This window comes from Monodelphis domestica, chromosome 2, assembly GCF_027887165.1.
Source record: "Monodelphis domestica isolate mMonDom1 chromosome 2, mMonDom1.pri, whole genome shotgun sequence".
Lineage (NCBI taxonomy): Eukaryota > Metazoa > Chordata > Mammalia > Didelphimorphia > Didelphidae > Monodelphis > Monodelphis domestica.
In genome coordinates, this window is record NC_077228.1 from 212,196,912 (window position 1) to 212,216,088 (window position 19,177).

At 39.0% G+C, this 19,177-nt stretch overlaps 1 protein-coding gene and 1 long non-coding RNA gene across 5 annotated transcripts in view; both read right to left on the reverse strand.

Annotated features, from left to right (window-relative positions):
* UNK (unk zinc finger) overlaps positions 1-9,443 on the reverse strand; it is a 41,943-nt gene extending 32,500 nt beyond the window's left edge. For all 4 annotated transcript variants that reach the window (XM_056817129.1, XM_056817128.1, XM_056817127.1 and 1 more), the window contains exon 1: positions 8,805-9,443. In XM_056817129.1, the coding sequence (XP_056673107.1) occupies positions 8,805-9,238 (434 nt within the window). In that variant the 5' untranslated portion in view covers positions 9,239-9,443. The remainder of the gene's footprint in view (positions 1-8,804) is intronic.
* LOC103106887 (uncharacterized) lies at positions 891-8,772 on the reverse strand. The gene is made up of 3 exons (XR_462190.3): positions 8,423-8,772; positions 4,845-5,103; positions 891-3,832 (listed from the first exon to the last, which is right to left on the reverse strand). It is a non-coding gene; the product is annotated as an uncharacterized LOC103106887 (long non-coding RNA).
* Positions 9,444-19,177: the final 9,734 nt, after the last annotated feature.

The following is a 19,177-nucleotide window of genomic DNA, read 5'->3' on the forward strand; positions in this document are numbered from 1 at the left end:
TTTGCTTCTCCTTAGTAATTACTCCTAGAGCTATATGTAAGATCATTAGGTGCACTACATCCTTTCCTCTGTTTGGGCTCATTCCAAAAATAATTTAGGTGTATTGCTGAAAACTTAACAGGGAGCTTATCCTAGAAGTGTTGCTAAAAAATAACCTTGTCCTTTAAAGACAAAGAGAGGTATCTCACCTTACAAATATGAAAATTAAGTACAATTCTTAAATACACCAGCAAATCCTTTTGCAATACTTTGACAATCATAAAGTTGTCAATGATCATATCTAAAGCAAAGCACCCTTTAAAAAGTTTTAAAGATATATCAATAATTGTAATAGTGGTGAAATGTGAAGTGATTTTTTTAAGAGTCAACTATCAGAGACAAGTATGTGGTCTTTGTAGAGCTGGCATAACACAAGAAGGACTACTGGGAGGTCAGTTTGGCCTGGTGAACTCTAGCATGCAAAGCAAAAAAGTAATATGTGGAGCTCAAATGTAAAAGGAAAGTTTGAGAGGGACTTGCATTTACATTTACCATTTTCTGAAACCCATCAATAACTAAAGAATTCATAACCAGGAACATGGACAGAGAATGAAACCATCAGAGCAACCAATTAGATATGAGAAAGCACATCCTTATTTTCCAGAGTAGCTGGAAAATTGCTTTTGTCACAGCTGGCCAGAGGTTACTGCTTATAGTATTATATAAGTGTTTTGAAAGAAGCAAGACTCCAAATGGAAAGCACAAGTATATGGGATGAGATAAAATAATCTGCAAAACACTTGTCCCTATTAAACAATTATCCAGCCTTATTAGTATTATTCTTATAAAAGCTGGATTTCTTTATTAAAGTATGTACTCTATGATTAAACCAGAATCTTAAGAGATGGCCCTATTTGCAAATATTCTTTATTGAATTTGTGATGACATGATCCTGTAATTAGTAACAAAGGAAAGAAAGCAAGTAGATAACTATTATTAATAGAAGATAGTATATTGGCATTATTCATAGCCCAGAATGTTTATTATTGAATATTCATTTTATTCAATGATCCTTCTTTCTACATCGAAATCCCCTCCTGAAAATAACTTAGGAAACCAAAGTATTCTCATGGACCCCTTAATATCCAATAACTCTGAAATGTTTACTTCTGAAAATACCCTGGGGAAAAAAAAACACAACACATGAACTCAAAATCAGAATTCACTATTCTTACTGTCTTTGCATTATGGCTAAATAGCCTTTTGTCTCAAAATATTGTTGAATCTACTGATATAATAATAGGATTTTTGTTACTTTTTGTCAAATGATGCCTTCTTTAGAGTAGGAAGGCATAGGAGGAAGGGAAATACCTGGGAACTTTAATGTAACTAATTAATTATTTTTAAAGAACCAATAAAAAGAAAGAAGATGGTGGCTGGGAACAAAGATGCTGGAAATTATTCCTCACTTTTGAGTAACTAAGAAAGAACATTCCCCTAATTTTCTCTAGCTATCAGTACTAGATTCACAATCCATGTATATACTTTATAAGTTCACATATATATGTGTGTACATATAGAGAAAATAATTTATGATCCACTAAAATGAGCCAAGAACCAATTCTTAACTCACTAATTCAATTTAGAATGCTAAACAGTGGCAAATAAGTATTCCAGTGAAAGGATCTCTGAGCCAAGAAGGGAGACATATTATTTAGGTAAACCATTCTAATTTGATGCCTTATAATAGGCTGTAGAGACTTAGGACAATAAATATAACATTAGAACTGGAAAGGACCTTAGATATCATATAGTCTGACTCTTAAACCCCAAGAGGTGAAATGGCTTGTTTCAAGATGCATAGCTAATTAGTGGCAGAGCCCAGACTAGATAGAGCCCAGAGGTCAGCTTGCTTGATCAGGAGCCAAGATGGACTCAGGGTTATTTGGTCTAGTGTGTATCTAGTGAATTTATTGGCATAGATGATCTTAAGAGCATTCTTTGAGCATGAGATTTGAAGATGGAATATAGCATGTGTTTTGGACCAGAGAGAGCTTTCTTAGAAGCATAAAAACTGCTCTGGGAATTCAAAGAATAGCTGTTCTGCCACCCTAAGTAAGCAAACTGACCCAGAGAGGGAGACATAGGCAGGTGGTCCTTCTCCTTTCTTGGGTACTTCATAAACTTAATATTAGCATAGCCAAATGACACCCATGGGCTGCTCTGACCCTAAGACTAGAGGAGTAGTGAAATGCACACACCAATTGGCAGTTCCTAAAGCTAAATCCACTTTTTATTGTAGTACCTTATTGACAGTAGGATTTTACAACATCTGTGACAATGGAGAACATATCAAGAGTATGAAAATTGTTTATCTATTCACCTCAAACTTACAAATCATTAGCAACTTGATTCAAACTGATGAGCTGTTTTCTTTTTCTGAAATCTCTAAGGAAAAACTGGTTTGCCAGAACTATTTCAGCCCATGTGAGACATGACAAAATTCCAATTTTGTGTATATTTCATTATGTTAGATACTTTGTTACATAAATTTAATATGCTTTTGTTAAAGGAAAAGATATATTTGTCCCAGTAACTTAAAATCTGTTTCCATCTTCTCAAATATAGTTAGCAAATCTGATCGACACTATGGGGAGAAAGGGAATTACAAGGCCAGTTAATATAAGTGTGCACATAAACAAAGGAAATAGCTCCAACTTGAATATGACAGTTTTTGAGGGACTATACTTCTAAGGAATTCACTTAATGGGGAACATTAGCCTAAGGAATTGTTTTGGTGTGACATTCCAATAACAATAATACTCTGAGGTTGCTCAGAAGACAAGTTTCAAGGGAGAAAGGTATAAAGGTAATTACAACAAAATTAGAGATTGGACAGTTCTGGGTTAGAGCCTGATTATAGATGAAAAAGAAAAAGATTACCCTACTTACGTTAATAAACTCTCAATTACAAACTGAAAAGCAAAGAGTGGTTGGTGAGCATCAGTGCCATTCTGGAGGCTCTCTGGAGTTCTGATTAGGACAGGCTAGAATTAAGTATCCCTGTACACTAAAAGATCTTTTCTTGTGGATGAGATTAGAAACATTTTAAGTATTATTTTGCATAATATGCTTGACTGAGCATTTAATATTCAATTCACATGCTAATTACTAAGCATTATTAGCTTACAAATACGTAATTTACTTTTGTCTAAACATATAAATATTTAGTCTTGTTTACATCATCTCTGTGTACCTGGTTCACACCAATCCTGAAATACTGAAAGTTGTTAAGTAACAGATACCACACCTGGCACTTGTTAGCACCTGGTGGTAATAAAAGTAAATGTATTTTTAGCCAGATTTAGAAAAAGCTTTACAAAACCCTCAAATCATTAAATTATACCAAAGGAGTCTATCAAACTCATCCTATCTAACCATCTCTCCTTAAGCCTGCTGATATAAGCCAATAGCAAGATATAAACATGATCCTTCCCCACCCCCCTTGGCTTCCACTCTTTAAGAATCATTTTTTAACAATTTATGCTGATCATATGAGTCATTTAAGCTACTAATGAAAATAACTGGTTTTTGTTTTTATAAAGTAATCCAAACTAAGATGAAGAACAAGGGAAGGGAAGCAAAGAAGGAAGGAAAACATTTCAGTGAGCTCAGATCTGACTTGATGACAGGTCTCACAGGCCTCAGTATCTTCTTTATCTCTTAAATAAATCGAGACACCAACTGGAAAAGGGTCACATTACAGAGAATGCTATGAGATTTTTAAGATGCTAGACTCCTTTCCATCTTCTCCTCCTCATCAGCTCTTGACACTGCTGTCAAACTCTATAAACTGGCAAAGAAAAAAGGGGTGAAATTGAGGAAGTTTAGAGACAGTTATTCAATGGTTCTGATTAGCTTTTTTTTAACTTAAAATACTATAGCCACTGACTTCATCTTAAACAAATAATACACATCCTTAATGAAGTACCCAAATGTGTCTTTAAAAAACAATTGAAAAATGGAGTCTGCTGAGTATTCAATAGGAGTGCAAACTCCCCCCTCCAACCCAAGCAAGTAAGCATGATTCATTTTCCAAAAAACATAGGGGAAAAGACCAGATTTCTCTCTCTTAAGAGAAAGGACCAGAGACAATTTAGATTTCAAATACACATCTGCTGTTCTTGGTCTTGTTATAAATGGACATTTTATATAACCCTAGAACATCACACACAAAACAAGGGAAGTGTTTTTCTAGGAAAGGGTGGGGGCTGTTGGCAAAAGGACTAAAGGTGGAGAAAGGACACAAATGAGCTACTAGTATTTGTTGTTCTGATATAAAGATGCTACTAAACCACCAATAGAATGTTCAGATTTTCCCTCGTTTATCCTAAAACCAAGGGCAGATACTTTAAAAATGACTGGCTGGGGGTTAGAGGTATCTTCTGTAATAGTGGCAAAGCTAAACGGCCCACATGGGGGCTGAACCCATAATATTTGGGCAGAGATCAATCTTTACCTGATGGTTACTACATACACAAAATTAACTCAATGTCTTAAAAGGAAAAAATTTTAAAGAATTGTCTGTAACTATGTAAGGCTACAATTTCAAAAGACAAATGATCTGTTCAGGGAAATGACTCATCTTTGGACTAGTCCATAGTTCAGAGTTTTATGTATCTTCAAATATATCCTTACATTAACCATCATCAGATCTAGGCTCTCTCCTGACAAGAAAAGCAATCTTTACCTAAGACCCTAGCTAGACAGAAAGACTGCAACTGTGGCTCACCCACGCTCTCCCTACAGCTTTAATTCTCAAAGTGTGCTCATGGCTTCTAAGACACACAGGAAGGAGACCTCACCTTCAGGCATCAGGGTGTTGAAAGCGGGAGGAAGTAGGTCCACGAGGGTGTCTTGCTTTTGTGCACTTATCTGGGGCGCTACTTTCCAGAGAAGGAGCTCCTTTATAGAGTGTGCCCATGGTGGATTTCTCTAAGTTGTTCTGAGAGTTGTCCAGCTGCCCTCACCAATAAGTCACAGTCTTTTGAAGGTTGATAGAAACCATCAGTCAAAGCAGATGCATATGGATTGTGGGGAAGCCTTCTTTAGTATCTAACATAGCTGGATTAAAACAAAAAAACTTAACCATTAAGCAAATCTTGACTTTAATCATTAATTTAGATTATAGCAGATAAGTACTATTCTTAAGAGCCTATTTTTCCTCAATGTGGGCATTTAACTCCTATTAATAAGGACTGTGGGTACCTGCCTAAAGATCACACTGAATTTTTAATTTATATCATGGAAAGAAGTTGCTTTCAAACCAGTGACTGACCTCCATAATTCTTTATTAGCAACTTGACTCATCATCACTGAGGTGGTTAAGTATTGGTTCTAAGATGACAAGTTATTCAGTATGCAGCAAGTTGTTCATCAGAGGATGAACTTTGAATACTGCTGTAGCTTGCAATAATATTTTAAAATATATTTCCCAAGAAAACTGAATTTTCTGAAACATGATCAGATGCAATTAAGCAGAGTTCATGACATAAATGTAATGTACACATGCCAGCAAATCTGATTCAAAGCATCCATCTACAGAATTATTGCTACACTATCCTCATTAAAAAGTACCTAGGTGACATTGTTTAATAAAAATGGGAGTCTGACTAGATGAAACTGTTGAAATCATTTTTTCTGGGTCCCATATGAAAATATATCTAATAGCCAAAAATCACATTGAACTAGATTTCATTTTCCTCTGCAATTCAAGAGCACAATCAGTCTAACTTGGGCTAGACCTTATAAAAATGAAATGCACTCTGCATTAAAAATACATGAAATAACACATCGTGAAGTAGTTTTTACCACTTTTGAATGCCAAGATGATACATAAAAAGGCCAGAAACTTATATATTTCAAAAGGGCTACCTTTTATGGCCTTCCAAATTAAAAAACAACAACTACCACAAAGCAATTACAATATCAAAATAAAAAAAATTTCAACTACTTTCACATTTTCATCTTACTCATACTCCAATCCTCTAATATATCGTGCCACCAGAATATGGATGTTTTGAATGAGCTGAAACTGTTTTATAGACCTGTCTGCACTTGCCCAATAAAAAGACCAACTTTATAACCAACCTAGCAAATTAGGTGGTGGGGCCACAGTTCCTGATTGTGAAAGAGTATTATTGTTGTTGTTGTTGTTGTTCTTGAAAATTAATGAACACTGAGAAAAGTACTTAAAGTTGAACATTGAAAAATTTCAGAGATAACTCTAATGATTTATTCTTTTATGAACTATTTCCCCAACTTTATGAGTTATGTGTAGATGTTACATAAAAAACTTCCTCAAAAACAGGAATGAATTCTTATTAAAAACAAAGAAAGCCAATATTCTCCAAACTATCTGGTTGTAATTGAACCTATTTAGCTAAGTTTATGAAAAGAGCTTATACCATAAGCCCCAAAATGGACAAACTCCAGCAGCAAGGAAAAAAAATCAACCTTAGACAATTTTGCTTCTTTGGATACATGTCATTGGTGTTCTCTACACTTTGGAAGAGTAAGAGCTAATTTTATAGTAAGCTCTTCCTTACCCCAGACCAAAAGAGAGGATTGCATCACTTCAAAGGAAACGAATCTGAAATCCGTGATATGAGGAAAGAAGTAAAAGCCATCTCCAGTTTGAAATGTAAATGCTGTATGTACATCAAAACTTCTGACATTCTTAGTTTTCTCTTTCCCCTCACACATTACACAGACACCCACAAATGATGATGTTTTCCCATTCCCAGTTTCACAGGACAGGGAAGGTAAGGATTGAAAATCTAAATCTGGACTTGAAAATTATCACACCTTCTGAGTTCACTCCTCTGATTTCTGAAGGTAGACTTTTGCAAACAATCACTGGGATAAATGCATCCATGACTTCCAAATACTAACCAGGGATGGTCTGTCCTATCTTCTCTGGTTGACTTAAGGACATACCACCAAAGCACAGGATGCTCTGTTTTCAAAGACAATTGATCATCTGCTTTCAATTACTGATTTGGACACACAGGCTTTAAAATAAACAGCAAAAAGACAAACTGATCCAATTAGTCATGAGCAGCAATTCAGGGCACTCATGTATTTACACTTAGAGTGATTTATAACAGTTGATTACTTGTTTCGGTAGATAACTCCAAAAGCAACTCTCTTCCCTAATGATTTTAGAAGTCTTGTTAATAACAAAAGGGTCATAAAACACTCCAATTTCAATATGAGAAACAAAGATTGTGATCCCTCAAACTTCCCAGAATATTTTCTGGGGATTCCATTGCAAAACTAAATCCAAGCAACCATAGATCATTTTCAAAAGTTCTAATGGTATGCATTTTGCATGTTTCCAAAGCAAAAAAATCTAGTAAGATTGCTGGTTATCGCTCATTTGAGTACTATTTTCTGGAATCATCAAAGGTAAAGCCACTACCACTCCCACTGGAGAGAATCAAAGATGATAAAGACAGGCCTCCAGTTAGAAAGAGAGGGTAAACAAAGGTGGCAGGGCTCATATTCACAATGGCTCCAATTTAACACAAGTCTGGCCCTGTAATCAAAACGCCATCAAGAGCTTCAGACCAAAGCACAGAATTTCCCAACAAAGAAATCAACACAGGGCCTAACAGTTTCCCTTGGTCCCTGAGACATATTTCCAACAGGCCTCATCTCTGGAATTCAGGCATGAGTCAAGAGTCCCTCCTGCCTACAATTTGATTCCTGTCATTCCAAAAGGTGCTTGCTTCCTGCCCTTATTCTGCAGCATGCCCCTGCTCTGCAGCTGAAGGCTCAGTTCCAAAGGCACCAGAATTTCCAGCAAGCCTAGAGTCCAGTTTTGGATACTCCACTTAAATAGGCAAAACTCAGGTCAGGGATGGATGGCTTTGGGACAACCACCACAAACTTAGGGTTGGGGAAAAATGTAGAACATCCTTTACTTGACACTAAATCTTCCTGGACGCTTCTAGAATTCTGACCTTTCTTTCCCAACACTCCTTCCCTGAGGTTTCCCATCTTTCACACTATCTAAGTGCATTGCCACTTCAGTGTAGATGTCACAGTATGGGATCCCTAGATGCTTGGGATGGCCCCCAGTGTCTTGGCAGCTCATGCTGTGGTGGTAGTAGCCAGAGAAATACTGTGTTTTGGGTTCCCTGTTGTGAGCGACCTGTTTGTGCTTCACGTGAGTGTGGGTGCCATCTAAAGGCCCCACTTTGTGTCACTGTGAACTGGAGGAGGAGTGGGGGAGCTGGTCCACGAGGGTTTGTTTGCTTATGCAAATATACCACTTGCTGACGGGGCCAGGGCATGCCACATGCAGCTAGACCTAGGCTCTCCTGACCACTTCTAAGGGGCTCACTGGCTGCTAAGGACCACGGCACCCTCAGCGCACCTCTGGGTGTCGTTTTGCACATAAATCGAGACCCAGGATTGGGGGAGGGCGGATGCAGGGCTTGAGGCCGATTAGGCTTCGATGGCCAGGCCAAGTTCAAGTTATATGTGTGTCACCGCATCCCGCACTCGGCCAACCCCGCGGGGACTGCACCCAACTTTCCCGCCCTCTGGCCCGGCTGGCGGTTGGTGGCAGTTGGAGGCGGTTGGGACTGGCCCCATCAGGTTGGAACCGGTCTAGGCCCGGCCAGAGGATGAGGGGGAGGGGGGGAGAAGGAGAAGAGGAGGGTTGGGTAGAGGCCGCCTCGCGCTCTCCCTGCGCGCGTGACTCACGCTAGCCGCTGACGTCAAGCGTGCGCGCGCGGCGGGGGGGCTCTACGTACGTGTAGTGCTGCGGTTTCTCGGGCTGCGCCTGCAGCACCTGGGCGGTGGCGGCCGGGGGCGCCGAGGAAGCCGCGGAGCCGCCAGGCCCGGGGCCCTTCGACATGGTCCTGTCTTCCTCCCTCTTCGCCGCTCCCCTTTTATTATTCAGTCTGCGCGGTCCGCGCCGAGAACCTAGTGCGCCTGCGTAGCGCCATGAGAACGTGAAGCACCCCCGTGAAGCTAGACGGGCTGCTGGGAGTTGTGGTTGGTTACTCCTGCCTAATCCTAGCGCGAATGGGGATTGCCAACGAAGAAAAGGACCACAACTCCCAGGGATTCCGTGCGGCGACTGCCCCGGATGCTGAGGTGCCCATGGTGGGTTCTGGGGACTGTAGTCCAGACTGGTCTCGTATTCCTGCTTGTGCGTTTGAAGCTCTAGAGAGAACTCTTCCATCAGAACCAGAGACCTCCCGAAACAGAACAGCCTCAAAGCGTGGTCATAACTGAAAATACCTGGGAAAGGACAATGTAATAGATCCCCTATATTCCTGAGCACTCTACGTGTAATAGAGACTAGGCAGAGAATTGAAGGGATGAAATTGTGGCATTTAATATTGTACTGTACATGATTAAATAAAAAGTATTTTTTTTCTTTCTATCCTCCACCATTGTCCTGAAAACATTAGTCATCTGTAAAGTACCATCTTGGTCCGAAGTCTCTTCTGAATAGTTGTTTCATTTAAGCTTTTTTCACCTTAATGTTTCATTGATACCTTTTTTTTTTTAAAGCCTTGTTGCTTTACCCTGATTCTCTTCATAGAGCTTTCTCCGTTGTAACAAGTGATGAGATCTGAAAATGTATATACCTCATTCCTTGCTTGTTCATCATCTCTGCTGAGAAGAGGAAGGCATGTTTCAACATCAGTCTTATAAAGGCATGATTACCCCTCCTTTCTTCACCTGGCTTACCCAAAATGACTCCAGTAGAGTAGGAGCCAAAAGAAACGTATTCTTCCTTCAGGCTAGTCTTTATGATTCTCTTTATGACTCTTGCTGATTACTAAAATATCTTTAATAAAGAGAAGGCTTGAAGTTCTTAATTTTGTTATGATTTATGCCCAGATTAAGCCTATTTATGATCTTAAAAAAGTATTACAGATAGTTTTTAATAATTGACACCTAACTTGTTTTCCATCTTGAAGATTTTACAATTGTACTCTTATTGAGTACTGAAAAGCTTATTTTTGCCTTTTTTTTTATTAGATGTGTTCTACATTTAGGTTTTTTACATTGAATATATAATGATTGTCATTAAGGGAAGAAATATCCTTCATAAGTTTTTGGAAACAAAAAATTGGTAGTGTCTTAAATGATGCATGCTTTTGCTTCTAACCCAACCTAAATCCATAGGCTTTATATTACTTTTTACTGAAGGTACCCAAAGCAGAACAGAAGCCAAACCACTTGCCTGCACAATTGAGAAACTTTGACATTTTGCATCATTACCTTATTTACTACTAACTAGACCATTTGAGAATGGTATATTCCAAAAGAACAGTATATTTTTGTTTACACAACTCTTCTCTCATGTCTTAGAATCAATATTGATTCTAAGACAGAAGAATGGTAAGGGCTGGGCAATGGGGTTTAAGTGACTTGCCCAGGGTCACACAGCCAGGAAGTGTCTGAGATCAGATTTGAACCTCTTTTTATTTTTGTATATCCATCTCTAGGCCTGACTCTCAGCTATCCAGCTGCCCCAAGAACAAGATTTAACTTGAATCTTTACTTCCATTATTTTTAAACCCACAGTATTTATATTACTTTACCTATAAAGATGAGAGATTGATTGAACTAGGAAAGGCCCTTCCAAATCTAAATTTAATTTGTCTATGTAGTGGTCCAAAGTTCCTAATCTAGTCGTTTTGTTGGCAGAAGGAATAGCAGGAGACCATTCTATTCGATATGAAATAAGATTGACTACATATTATACATTGCCAAAGCTGTTTAAATGAATCTATTGGAATTGATATTTTCTAGATATTTTCATTATTTTTTTTCTTTTTTATTATGAATTTAGCACTCATCAAGAAACTTGAATATCTCAGTATTCAAAGAACAGAAAAAAAGAAATTGAACTTCCATTATGGAGTCTGATTTTCTTAAAAGTGTATATTAAAAACATACTTGGTTGAGTATATTTTATTTTTTAAAGTGCATGTTAAATTTAACACTATAACAAAAGCACCCAGCTTATTTGTATACCATTCTGAATTTCCTCGGGTTCTCTTCTATGCATTCTGTTAATTTTATTAATCTTCCTTTCCTTTTTGTTGCATCATTCTCAATATCCCCAACTTTCCATCAGTTTCCTATCCTCTCCTCCAAATAGAATCTCCCTTGTAACAAAATAGTGGGATCAAGCAAAACAAATTTATACACTGAACATTTCTGAAACTATATCTCATTCTACACCTCTAGTCTATCACCTTTCTGCCAAGAAGTATAATCACATCAGTTACCTGCCTCATTTCCTATTCATCTTCTCTTGTTTTTCTCCTTTTAAGAATATATTTTTAAAAAACTGAATGATTGATTGTTACTGTATTGATAAGGGTGGTACTCTGCCTCAAATTATTTCCTTTATATACAATACCTGGTAATAATTATTTTTTAATTGGTCTCAGAATTTGTTCATTCCTTTCTAGTGACTAGCAAAAATGGAGGTAGGGAGGAAGAGGGGAAATGACTGGAGATTTTTTTTACCATTAAAGGTATGAGGATAACAGCATAATTAAATCATCTAAAAGAAGCCTTAGACACAAAAGAGACCTTTAACTCAAAAAGTCCAGTCCAACACCAGTTTCTTATCCACATGAAAAGGGATTGCCAAGGTATTTCTCCAATTTTATCCCAAAGTGTTTTACCAAAGAATCTCACACATACAAAACCAAGATCTATCTTGTCTTATATAAACACTGAAACTAAGCAAATAAGCTTTTCCTCCTCTATAGGTCTGGCTGTGGATAAAGGAGAAATGTCCACAGTTGTTTTGAAACTGAAGCTTTGTTTATGACAACACTGATTTTTATTACATAGTAGGGGGCAGTGTAATAGTGTAATAGATAGAGAACTGGCTTTGGAGCCAGGAATATAGGAGTTCAAGGCCTGCCTCTGACCCATATTGGCTTTATGATCCTTGACAAGTCAATTAACCTATCTCTCAGTACTCTAGGCAAACTTTAAGACCATGTAATATGCAAAGAAGGTTCTCACCAGAGTTGGCTGGGGAAGGTTCCTCATCTTGGAGCTCTTCTTATTAATGAAATCCCAAGTTCAGTCCCTATCACTATTACATGACAGTTCCAGGTATATTGTTTGAGGGTCTTTAGTAATTAAACATGTATTATAAAATATATGTGTAAGTAAGCTTCAAAGAGCAGAGGAGAATGGACATTACAAAGGGAGAAACTGATAATGGCAGCAATATGTTTCTACCACATTGTTATAAGACTTTTTATGTGTCAAAGTAAAGACTGAAATATTCCTATGACTGTACCATAACTCTACCTTAATACTAGTTCATACTTGATTTTACTCATTATCCCATTTATTTCAATATTTTTATTTGGCACTGGGAAGCCCCAGAACAAGAACTATAGATTAGAACATTCAGTGGTTCTATGTTTCAGTTTCATTTACTGGCTGCCTGTAGGGAAATAACTGTTAATCACATTTCTACATTTTGTACCATAAGCCTCATTCTTAAGGACATATCATAATTCGTTCAAGATATTTATTTAGACACAGGGAAGGATCACTAACTTTTTTTCTTCTTCATTTGTTAATAAGCATTTAAGGACATATTGTCTAATGTGCTAAGCATTATGGTAGACATTGGGTATACGAAGATAAAAAAAAGACTCCCATTTCATTAAAAAAGCTACTTTCTGGGGGAAACAACTTGTAACAGGAAACAGACCTGATGACCAGAACTGGAGTATTTTCTTCTACCAGGAGTTATATAGATCCACAATACCTAGGCAGAGCCTGAAGAATTCTGAAGGAGGCAGGATCAGACTTTTTCTCATTTGTCTCTGATTCTGGCTAGGGGATAATTGGGCCCATCATCCTGGTAATAGCCATCTTTTCTTCTTTGAAGAGTTGTAGTAACTACCATGAGCATTTCCTCTACCTCTTCCCCTTCCAGACTTCTGAGAGATCCATCAGGCTAGAAAGGGCCATCGTTCAAGGTCACTGTATGTATAGTCAGTGAGTCACTTGTGCTCAGGAAAAAAATACAATAAAAGAAGAAGCTGCTAAGGCCTTGAAAGCTGGTCTTCAGCTGGCCTAGACAACCACATACTCTTGGGGCTAGAGCTGCCAGGGAGAGGAAGTGAAGAAATCCTCCCCAACCCCATCAAAGAAAGCCCAAGGGGAAGCTGTTAGAGTCAAGCCCCACATTCAGAAAAGAAGGAGAGCAGAAGTTGCCTCCTTTTGAAGTCTACTGACATTCCCTCTATTTGGAGGCTAAAACATCTCTCCCCTCCCCCTCTGCAAAAGTGGCTGGGAGGCAGGCTACATCCTCAGTGGGAAGTGTCCTAGCCAGAATGCATCTGTGTCCTGAAAGTAAGTGTCTACATAGAAGCAGAGGTTGATCCAGGGTTAGGGTGTGACAAAACATGAGCCTCAAAGAGAGAGGAGCAGAAAGTGTAGCTGCTGAACTAGAGGGTTGGAAAGGAGAAAAATGAAGCCAGAGGCAAGGCTATGGCCTGGGAGAATATTGAGGCATGGAGGATGAAGAATAGGTTTAGGAGAAACCAGGCAGCAGAAGAGCTTGCAGAGCAGGAAGTTACGGATGCATAGAGAGATATTTCAGAATCCTTGAAAATAAGAGCAGAACAACTTGGGGGCTGACCAAAGTGGACTCTCAAAGGTGTTTCGATTAGGGTGTTAAAGAAATGAATGAACTGTAAATCTGAGAATAGAGTATGTTAGCATCCTCTAGCATGGCTGCCAGGATTGGTTTGGAGAGGAAGGCTGAACTGGATACTGAACTCCTTGAGAAAGGAGAGACAATAACCCGAGGAATTATTGTACTCGGGGATCTGGATAGGGTGACATCTGTACAGAGCTCACTCATCAAAAGAGGAATGGTTGCTAAGAGACTACAGCAAGAAAGAGTGTGAAGTATTCTTGGAGAGGGTAAAGGAGGTGTTAAAGACTTTTCCTATAGCCTGATTACAAAGTGTGTAGATGTTCTCCAATCAACCTGATGGACATGACCATGAATGTGTTTGACACCAAAGAACTTCTAGTGATTAGCTAAGAGTATCAGCTCTTGGGTCTATATTAAAAAGCAAAGGAGATCAGAGAAAGAGGACAAAGGTCTCCGATATACAGAAAATATTTATAGCTCTTTTCCTAGTGACAAAGAATTGGAAGCTAATCAGAGTACTCATCAATTGGAGAAGTCAGTAGTTTTTCAGTTGTGTCTGCCCCTTTCTGACCTCAAATGGGGTCACTGATACTTTCTAGCTATGTGATCATGGAGTTTTCTTAGCAAAGACACTGGAATGATTTGCCATTTCATTCTCTGGCTCATTTTATTGAGAAAGAAGCTGAGGCAAATAGGGCTAAATGACTTGTCCAAGGTTGCACAGCTAGGAAGTGTCTTAGGCCAAATTTGAATTCAAGTCCTCCTGTCTCCAGGTTCAAAGCTTTATCCATTGTGCCACCTAGTTGTCCCACAATTGGAGGAATTAGTTAAACAAATTATGGAATATGAATATAATGGAATACATTATGCTGTAAGAAGTAATGAAGGGTAATGGCTTCAGGAAAACCTAGGTATGGACTAATACTGACTGAAGTGAGCAGAACAGGAACAATTTATACTACAACATTATGAAAAACTGAAGATCAACCCACTAATTAACTCTGATTCCTTGGTACCAATAATGAAGAATGCCACCGACTCCATTACAGAGAAGTGATGGAGAAGTTATATAGAATGAAACACATTTTTTAACATGGCTGATATAGGATTTTATTTTGCTTGGACTGTGGAAGTAAAAAAAAAAGAAGTTGGTCCTACTCTGGCAGTGAGCTCAGTTAAGAGGAGTTGGGGTTGGGGCGAAGGTGGTTCCTGAGCTATGGTTTTAGGAATTATCTTCAATATAGAATAGTCATTCCTCAGGGACCCCTGAACTGAAAGTACAAGTTGGAAGTCCAGAGAAGTACAACAGAAGAGTAGAAGATGAGAGGCAAGTATAACAATGGAAAGAGTACTGAACTTGGAGTCAAGAAGACCTGGACTCAAATCCCACCACTGATACTTTCTAGCTATGTGAACTTGGGCTAGTCAGGTAACCTTAACATCTTTAAATTTCAGTTTCCATGTCTATAAAACGAGGGGGCTGGATCTGATGACCTTTGACAACTGTTCTAGCTCTAATGATTCTATGACTAGTATTCCTCCTGAAGTGATGCTCTATGGTCATGAAGGAAGATGTCAGTTTCTGGTCCTAGAAAAGAAGGCCAGAAAATGCAGTATCTTTTTTTTGGGGGGGGGGGGGAGCCAAGTTTTAATGCATGTCAGAAGATAAAAGGAGTATGAGAAGAAGTTTAAGATGAAAGGAAGTTTGTTAATAATGGAATGGGGGTTCCATAGAGCACAATGGAAGTATTGGATTGAAACATTAGAGCAGCAAGGCTGAGGCAAATGGGGATGAGAAAATGGCAAGTGGTGACAGGGAGAAGGATTGTTTTCACTTATGCAGTACCCAGAGATTTAGCAGCTAGGTGGACCAGTGAATAGAGTGCCAGGCCTGGAATCAGAAAGAATTTTTTAGTTCAAATCTGGCCTTAGACACTTATTAGCTGCATGACCCTGGGCAAGTCACTTAACTCTGCTTGCCTCAGTTTCCTCATCCATAAAGTGAACTGGCAAAGGAAATGGTAAACCATTCTAGTTATCTGTGCCAAGAAAATCCCAAAAGGGGTCACAAAGAATTGGACACTGAACAACAACAACAAAAGAGATTTAGTGTCACTGGGTTTGGGAAAGAATGAAGTAATTTGCTAGCCATAGGTTGGGGATATGGCATTATTTGACTGGGGCTCTCACGCTTAAGACTGCTGTGAATGGCTAAGAGTTTATGTCATTTCTCAATAACTAGGGAATTTTCAAGTATAGTACTAAGGAGGTACTAAGGAAGAAGAGAGATTGAGACTATCTCCTATGGCCATTCCATTCTAGTAAATGAGGTCCTCTAACTGTCTGAATCTTATCATAAGCTTCAAAAATCCATTGGTCAGTCAACAAACATTTATTACTTTTAGCTTAACAAGTGCAAAGTACTGTACTTAGTAAGTAGTACCTGGGAATCTAAGTGTAAAGGATAATTTTAGCATTGTGACCTAACTATATTAATTATTGGTCACCATGGATATCCCAACTAAAAAAAAAACCCAAGTCAGCTGGAAATTTATGGTGATTTAATTAATATAGTGGAAAGAAATTAAGAAGAAGGAAGAAGGAAAGGGTGTAGGATTCCTCCTGCCTGGCTTGTGCCAGGAGGAAGACCAGAGGCTCTAGCAAGGTAAATTTTGGAGAACTCCGAGAGGGCTCAGCCAAGATGCCTGAACCTGAATCAGCTCAAGGGCAAACTCACCACCAAAACCAAGACAAATAGCTGCCACCACGCCAAGATGTCAGAATGCTTAGCACGCTGCCAGCCAGAGCCGCCTCTCCGGGGAAAGAAGGTGAAGAGAGGAAGTGATATGCCCTATATAGATGGTTTTACGTCACTTTCCTGTGTCTCATCTGTACCAATGATAGCTTAGCTTGACTTAGGACAGCCCAGGGGTCTGTCAGCTGTTTCTGTACATATCTGTTGAAGGCCATCTTCTTAGATACTTAATCCTTGAATATGGGTGCAGACATTCCTGAACTTGTTAAACTAAGTAGGGTGGAGCAATGTGGAGTTCCCAAGACCTGATTCTGTTAGACCAAGTATCTTCATTGTTACAAATCAGAAAATAGCTAAATCAAATCTTCTAAAGTATGGTTTGAGTAGGGTGGATTAGTTCTAAAATTCACATAAGAAAGGCTAAATCTACCATCAAGGCATGGGGATCATCCAGCTCAAAGACATAAGATTGGAGATAGATATTAGAGAAATATGCCAGTAGGATATACTTGGGAGTGGTGGTGGAGGGGAGAGTAAAGTGTAAAGAGATTTGAAAGATAGAAAGGGGTCTTATAAATAGCTTTTTAAAAAAGTCAAGTTTTATTTTTATTTTCAATTTCACATTCTCACCTTCTTTTCACCCCTCCCACTCCTACTGAGAAATCAAGAACTACAATATCCATTTTACAAATACATAATGCAAAACATATTTCTGCATTAGCCATATTCTTGGAGAAAAAAATTGAAGGAAAAAATATGTTTCAATCTGCATATTGATTCTCTCAGTTCTTTATCTGGAGGTAGATAGCATTTTATAACAAGACTCCTCTGGATTTGTGGTTTATCGTTGTACTTGATCAGAATTGCTAAATCTTTGTGGATAATTTTAAACAACAGAGGACTTTTTATTTGAACCTAGAACCACTGGAGTTTATTGAGTAGGGAGGCAACATGGTCAGACTTTTTACAACAAGCATTTATTTGGAGGATGAATTGAAATGAGGAGAGACCTGAGTTAAGGGGTTTAATTACAAGACCTGGTGTTGGAGGAACTACAACTAGTAACCTGGTACCTGAGGTTCAAGTCCTGGAATGGATCCTGGAGGAGAGAACCTCATCTCTTAGGCTCAGGTACTGAAAGGCAGAGACAAGGTAGGTTGGGTGAGGTCTGGGGGGGGGGGAGGGTAGCTGGGCAATGCAGAGGCTAGAGTACAGGGCTCAAAGTCAGGAAGATCTGAGTTCACGACCTCAGAAACTAGCTATGTGACTAATGTCACTTAACACCTTTTTGCCTCAGTTTCTCTTCTGGAAAATGGAGACCCACTGGAAAAGGAAACAGCAAACTCCAGTATCTGGCAAGAAGACCTCATGGACAACATAGAGTAGGACACAACTGAACGACGACAATAGAGGTCTAGGCAAGAGGATGAGGAGCTTGTTCTAAGAGGATATCTAGGTGAGGGGAAAGAAGAAGATATACAAGAGATGTTGTGAAGGTAGAAATAACTAGACTTGGCAACAGATTGGATATATGAGATGGTGCTGAGTGAGGAGTCCAAGATAGCACTACTGTTGCCAGCCGGCATGGCTGGGAGAATAATGGCAACTTGGATTGTAATTGGGAAAGTTTACAGTTTGGGAGTAAAAAAAGAATGGGGTCTGCTTCAGACAGGGTGAGTTTTTGAGATGCCCAAAAGGTAAGGCAAGACTGGAGCTCAGAAGAGAGACTAGGACTGAATATATAGAAAGAGGAATCATCTGCAGAGATGTTCAATTCTAATTGTACTCATGGGAGTCTGGGAAGACCTGGTGTGGGAGGAACTGGTCCTTGACCCCTGAGGTTCAAGTCCGGGGCTGGAGGCTAGAGGGGAGAACCTCATCTCTGAGGCTCTGGTAAGGAAGGCAGAGACAAAGCAGGTTGGGTGAGGTGTGTTTTCGGGTTTCCTCAGTAGTCACTGACAGGAAGTAACAATAAACAAACACCCGGGTCCTTATCTGGTTGGCTTAGCTATCTTTCATTCAACTCCACATGGACACTCATGTACTATATGATGATTCCCCCACCCCCTCTGGCCTTGTATTCAACTATGACATAATTGAGGAAATATGAATCTCCTTTCATTTTTTTACTAAAATCTCATTTTGACAGCCATTGCTCTAAAAATAAGCTATACAAAGTAACCCATTTGCCAGTGTCACCAATTGCCACTGTTTCTTTTTTGTCCCCCTCTTCCCACCTCATGTTTGGTTATAAATGACTATCTGTGTACAGAATATTCAGTAACATTTATCCCACTCTGTAACTAGAATCTGCCACCATTTGTGAAATCCATTTTTTCAACGGAGGAAACATTCCCATATACAAATGTAATTTTACACCAAGCCACATTTGTGTGTTGATTTTTTAAAGCAACGGTTGGGTTTAGTCATTTGGCGAGTCTCTTCTGCAAATGCACTGAGAAGCCTACAGTACATTAGCTCAAGGTAAATACGCTTAGGCCCTCGCCGAGAAGAGTCTCGGCCACAAATACAATTCATTTGCATTGACTTTCTATTGTAGAGCTTTGCAACAAAGGGAAGGATCCAAACATAGCTCTATTTTGGCCAATCAGAGTGGCTAGGTGAGGAAAAATTCTGATTCGTCCTTTCTTCTCCCCAAGCATCCAATCACCATGCTACTTTAACAGCCAATCAATGGC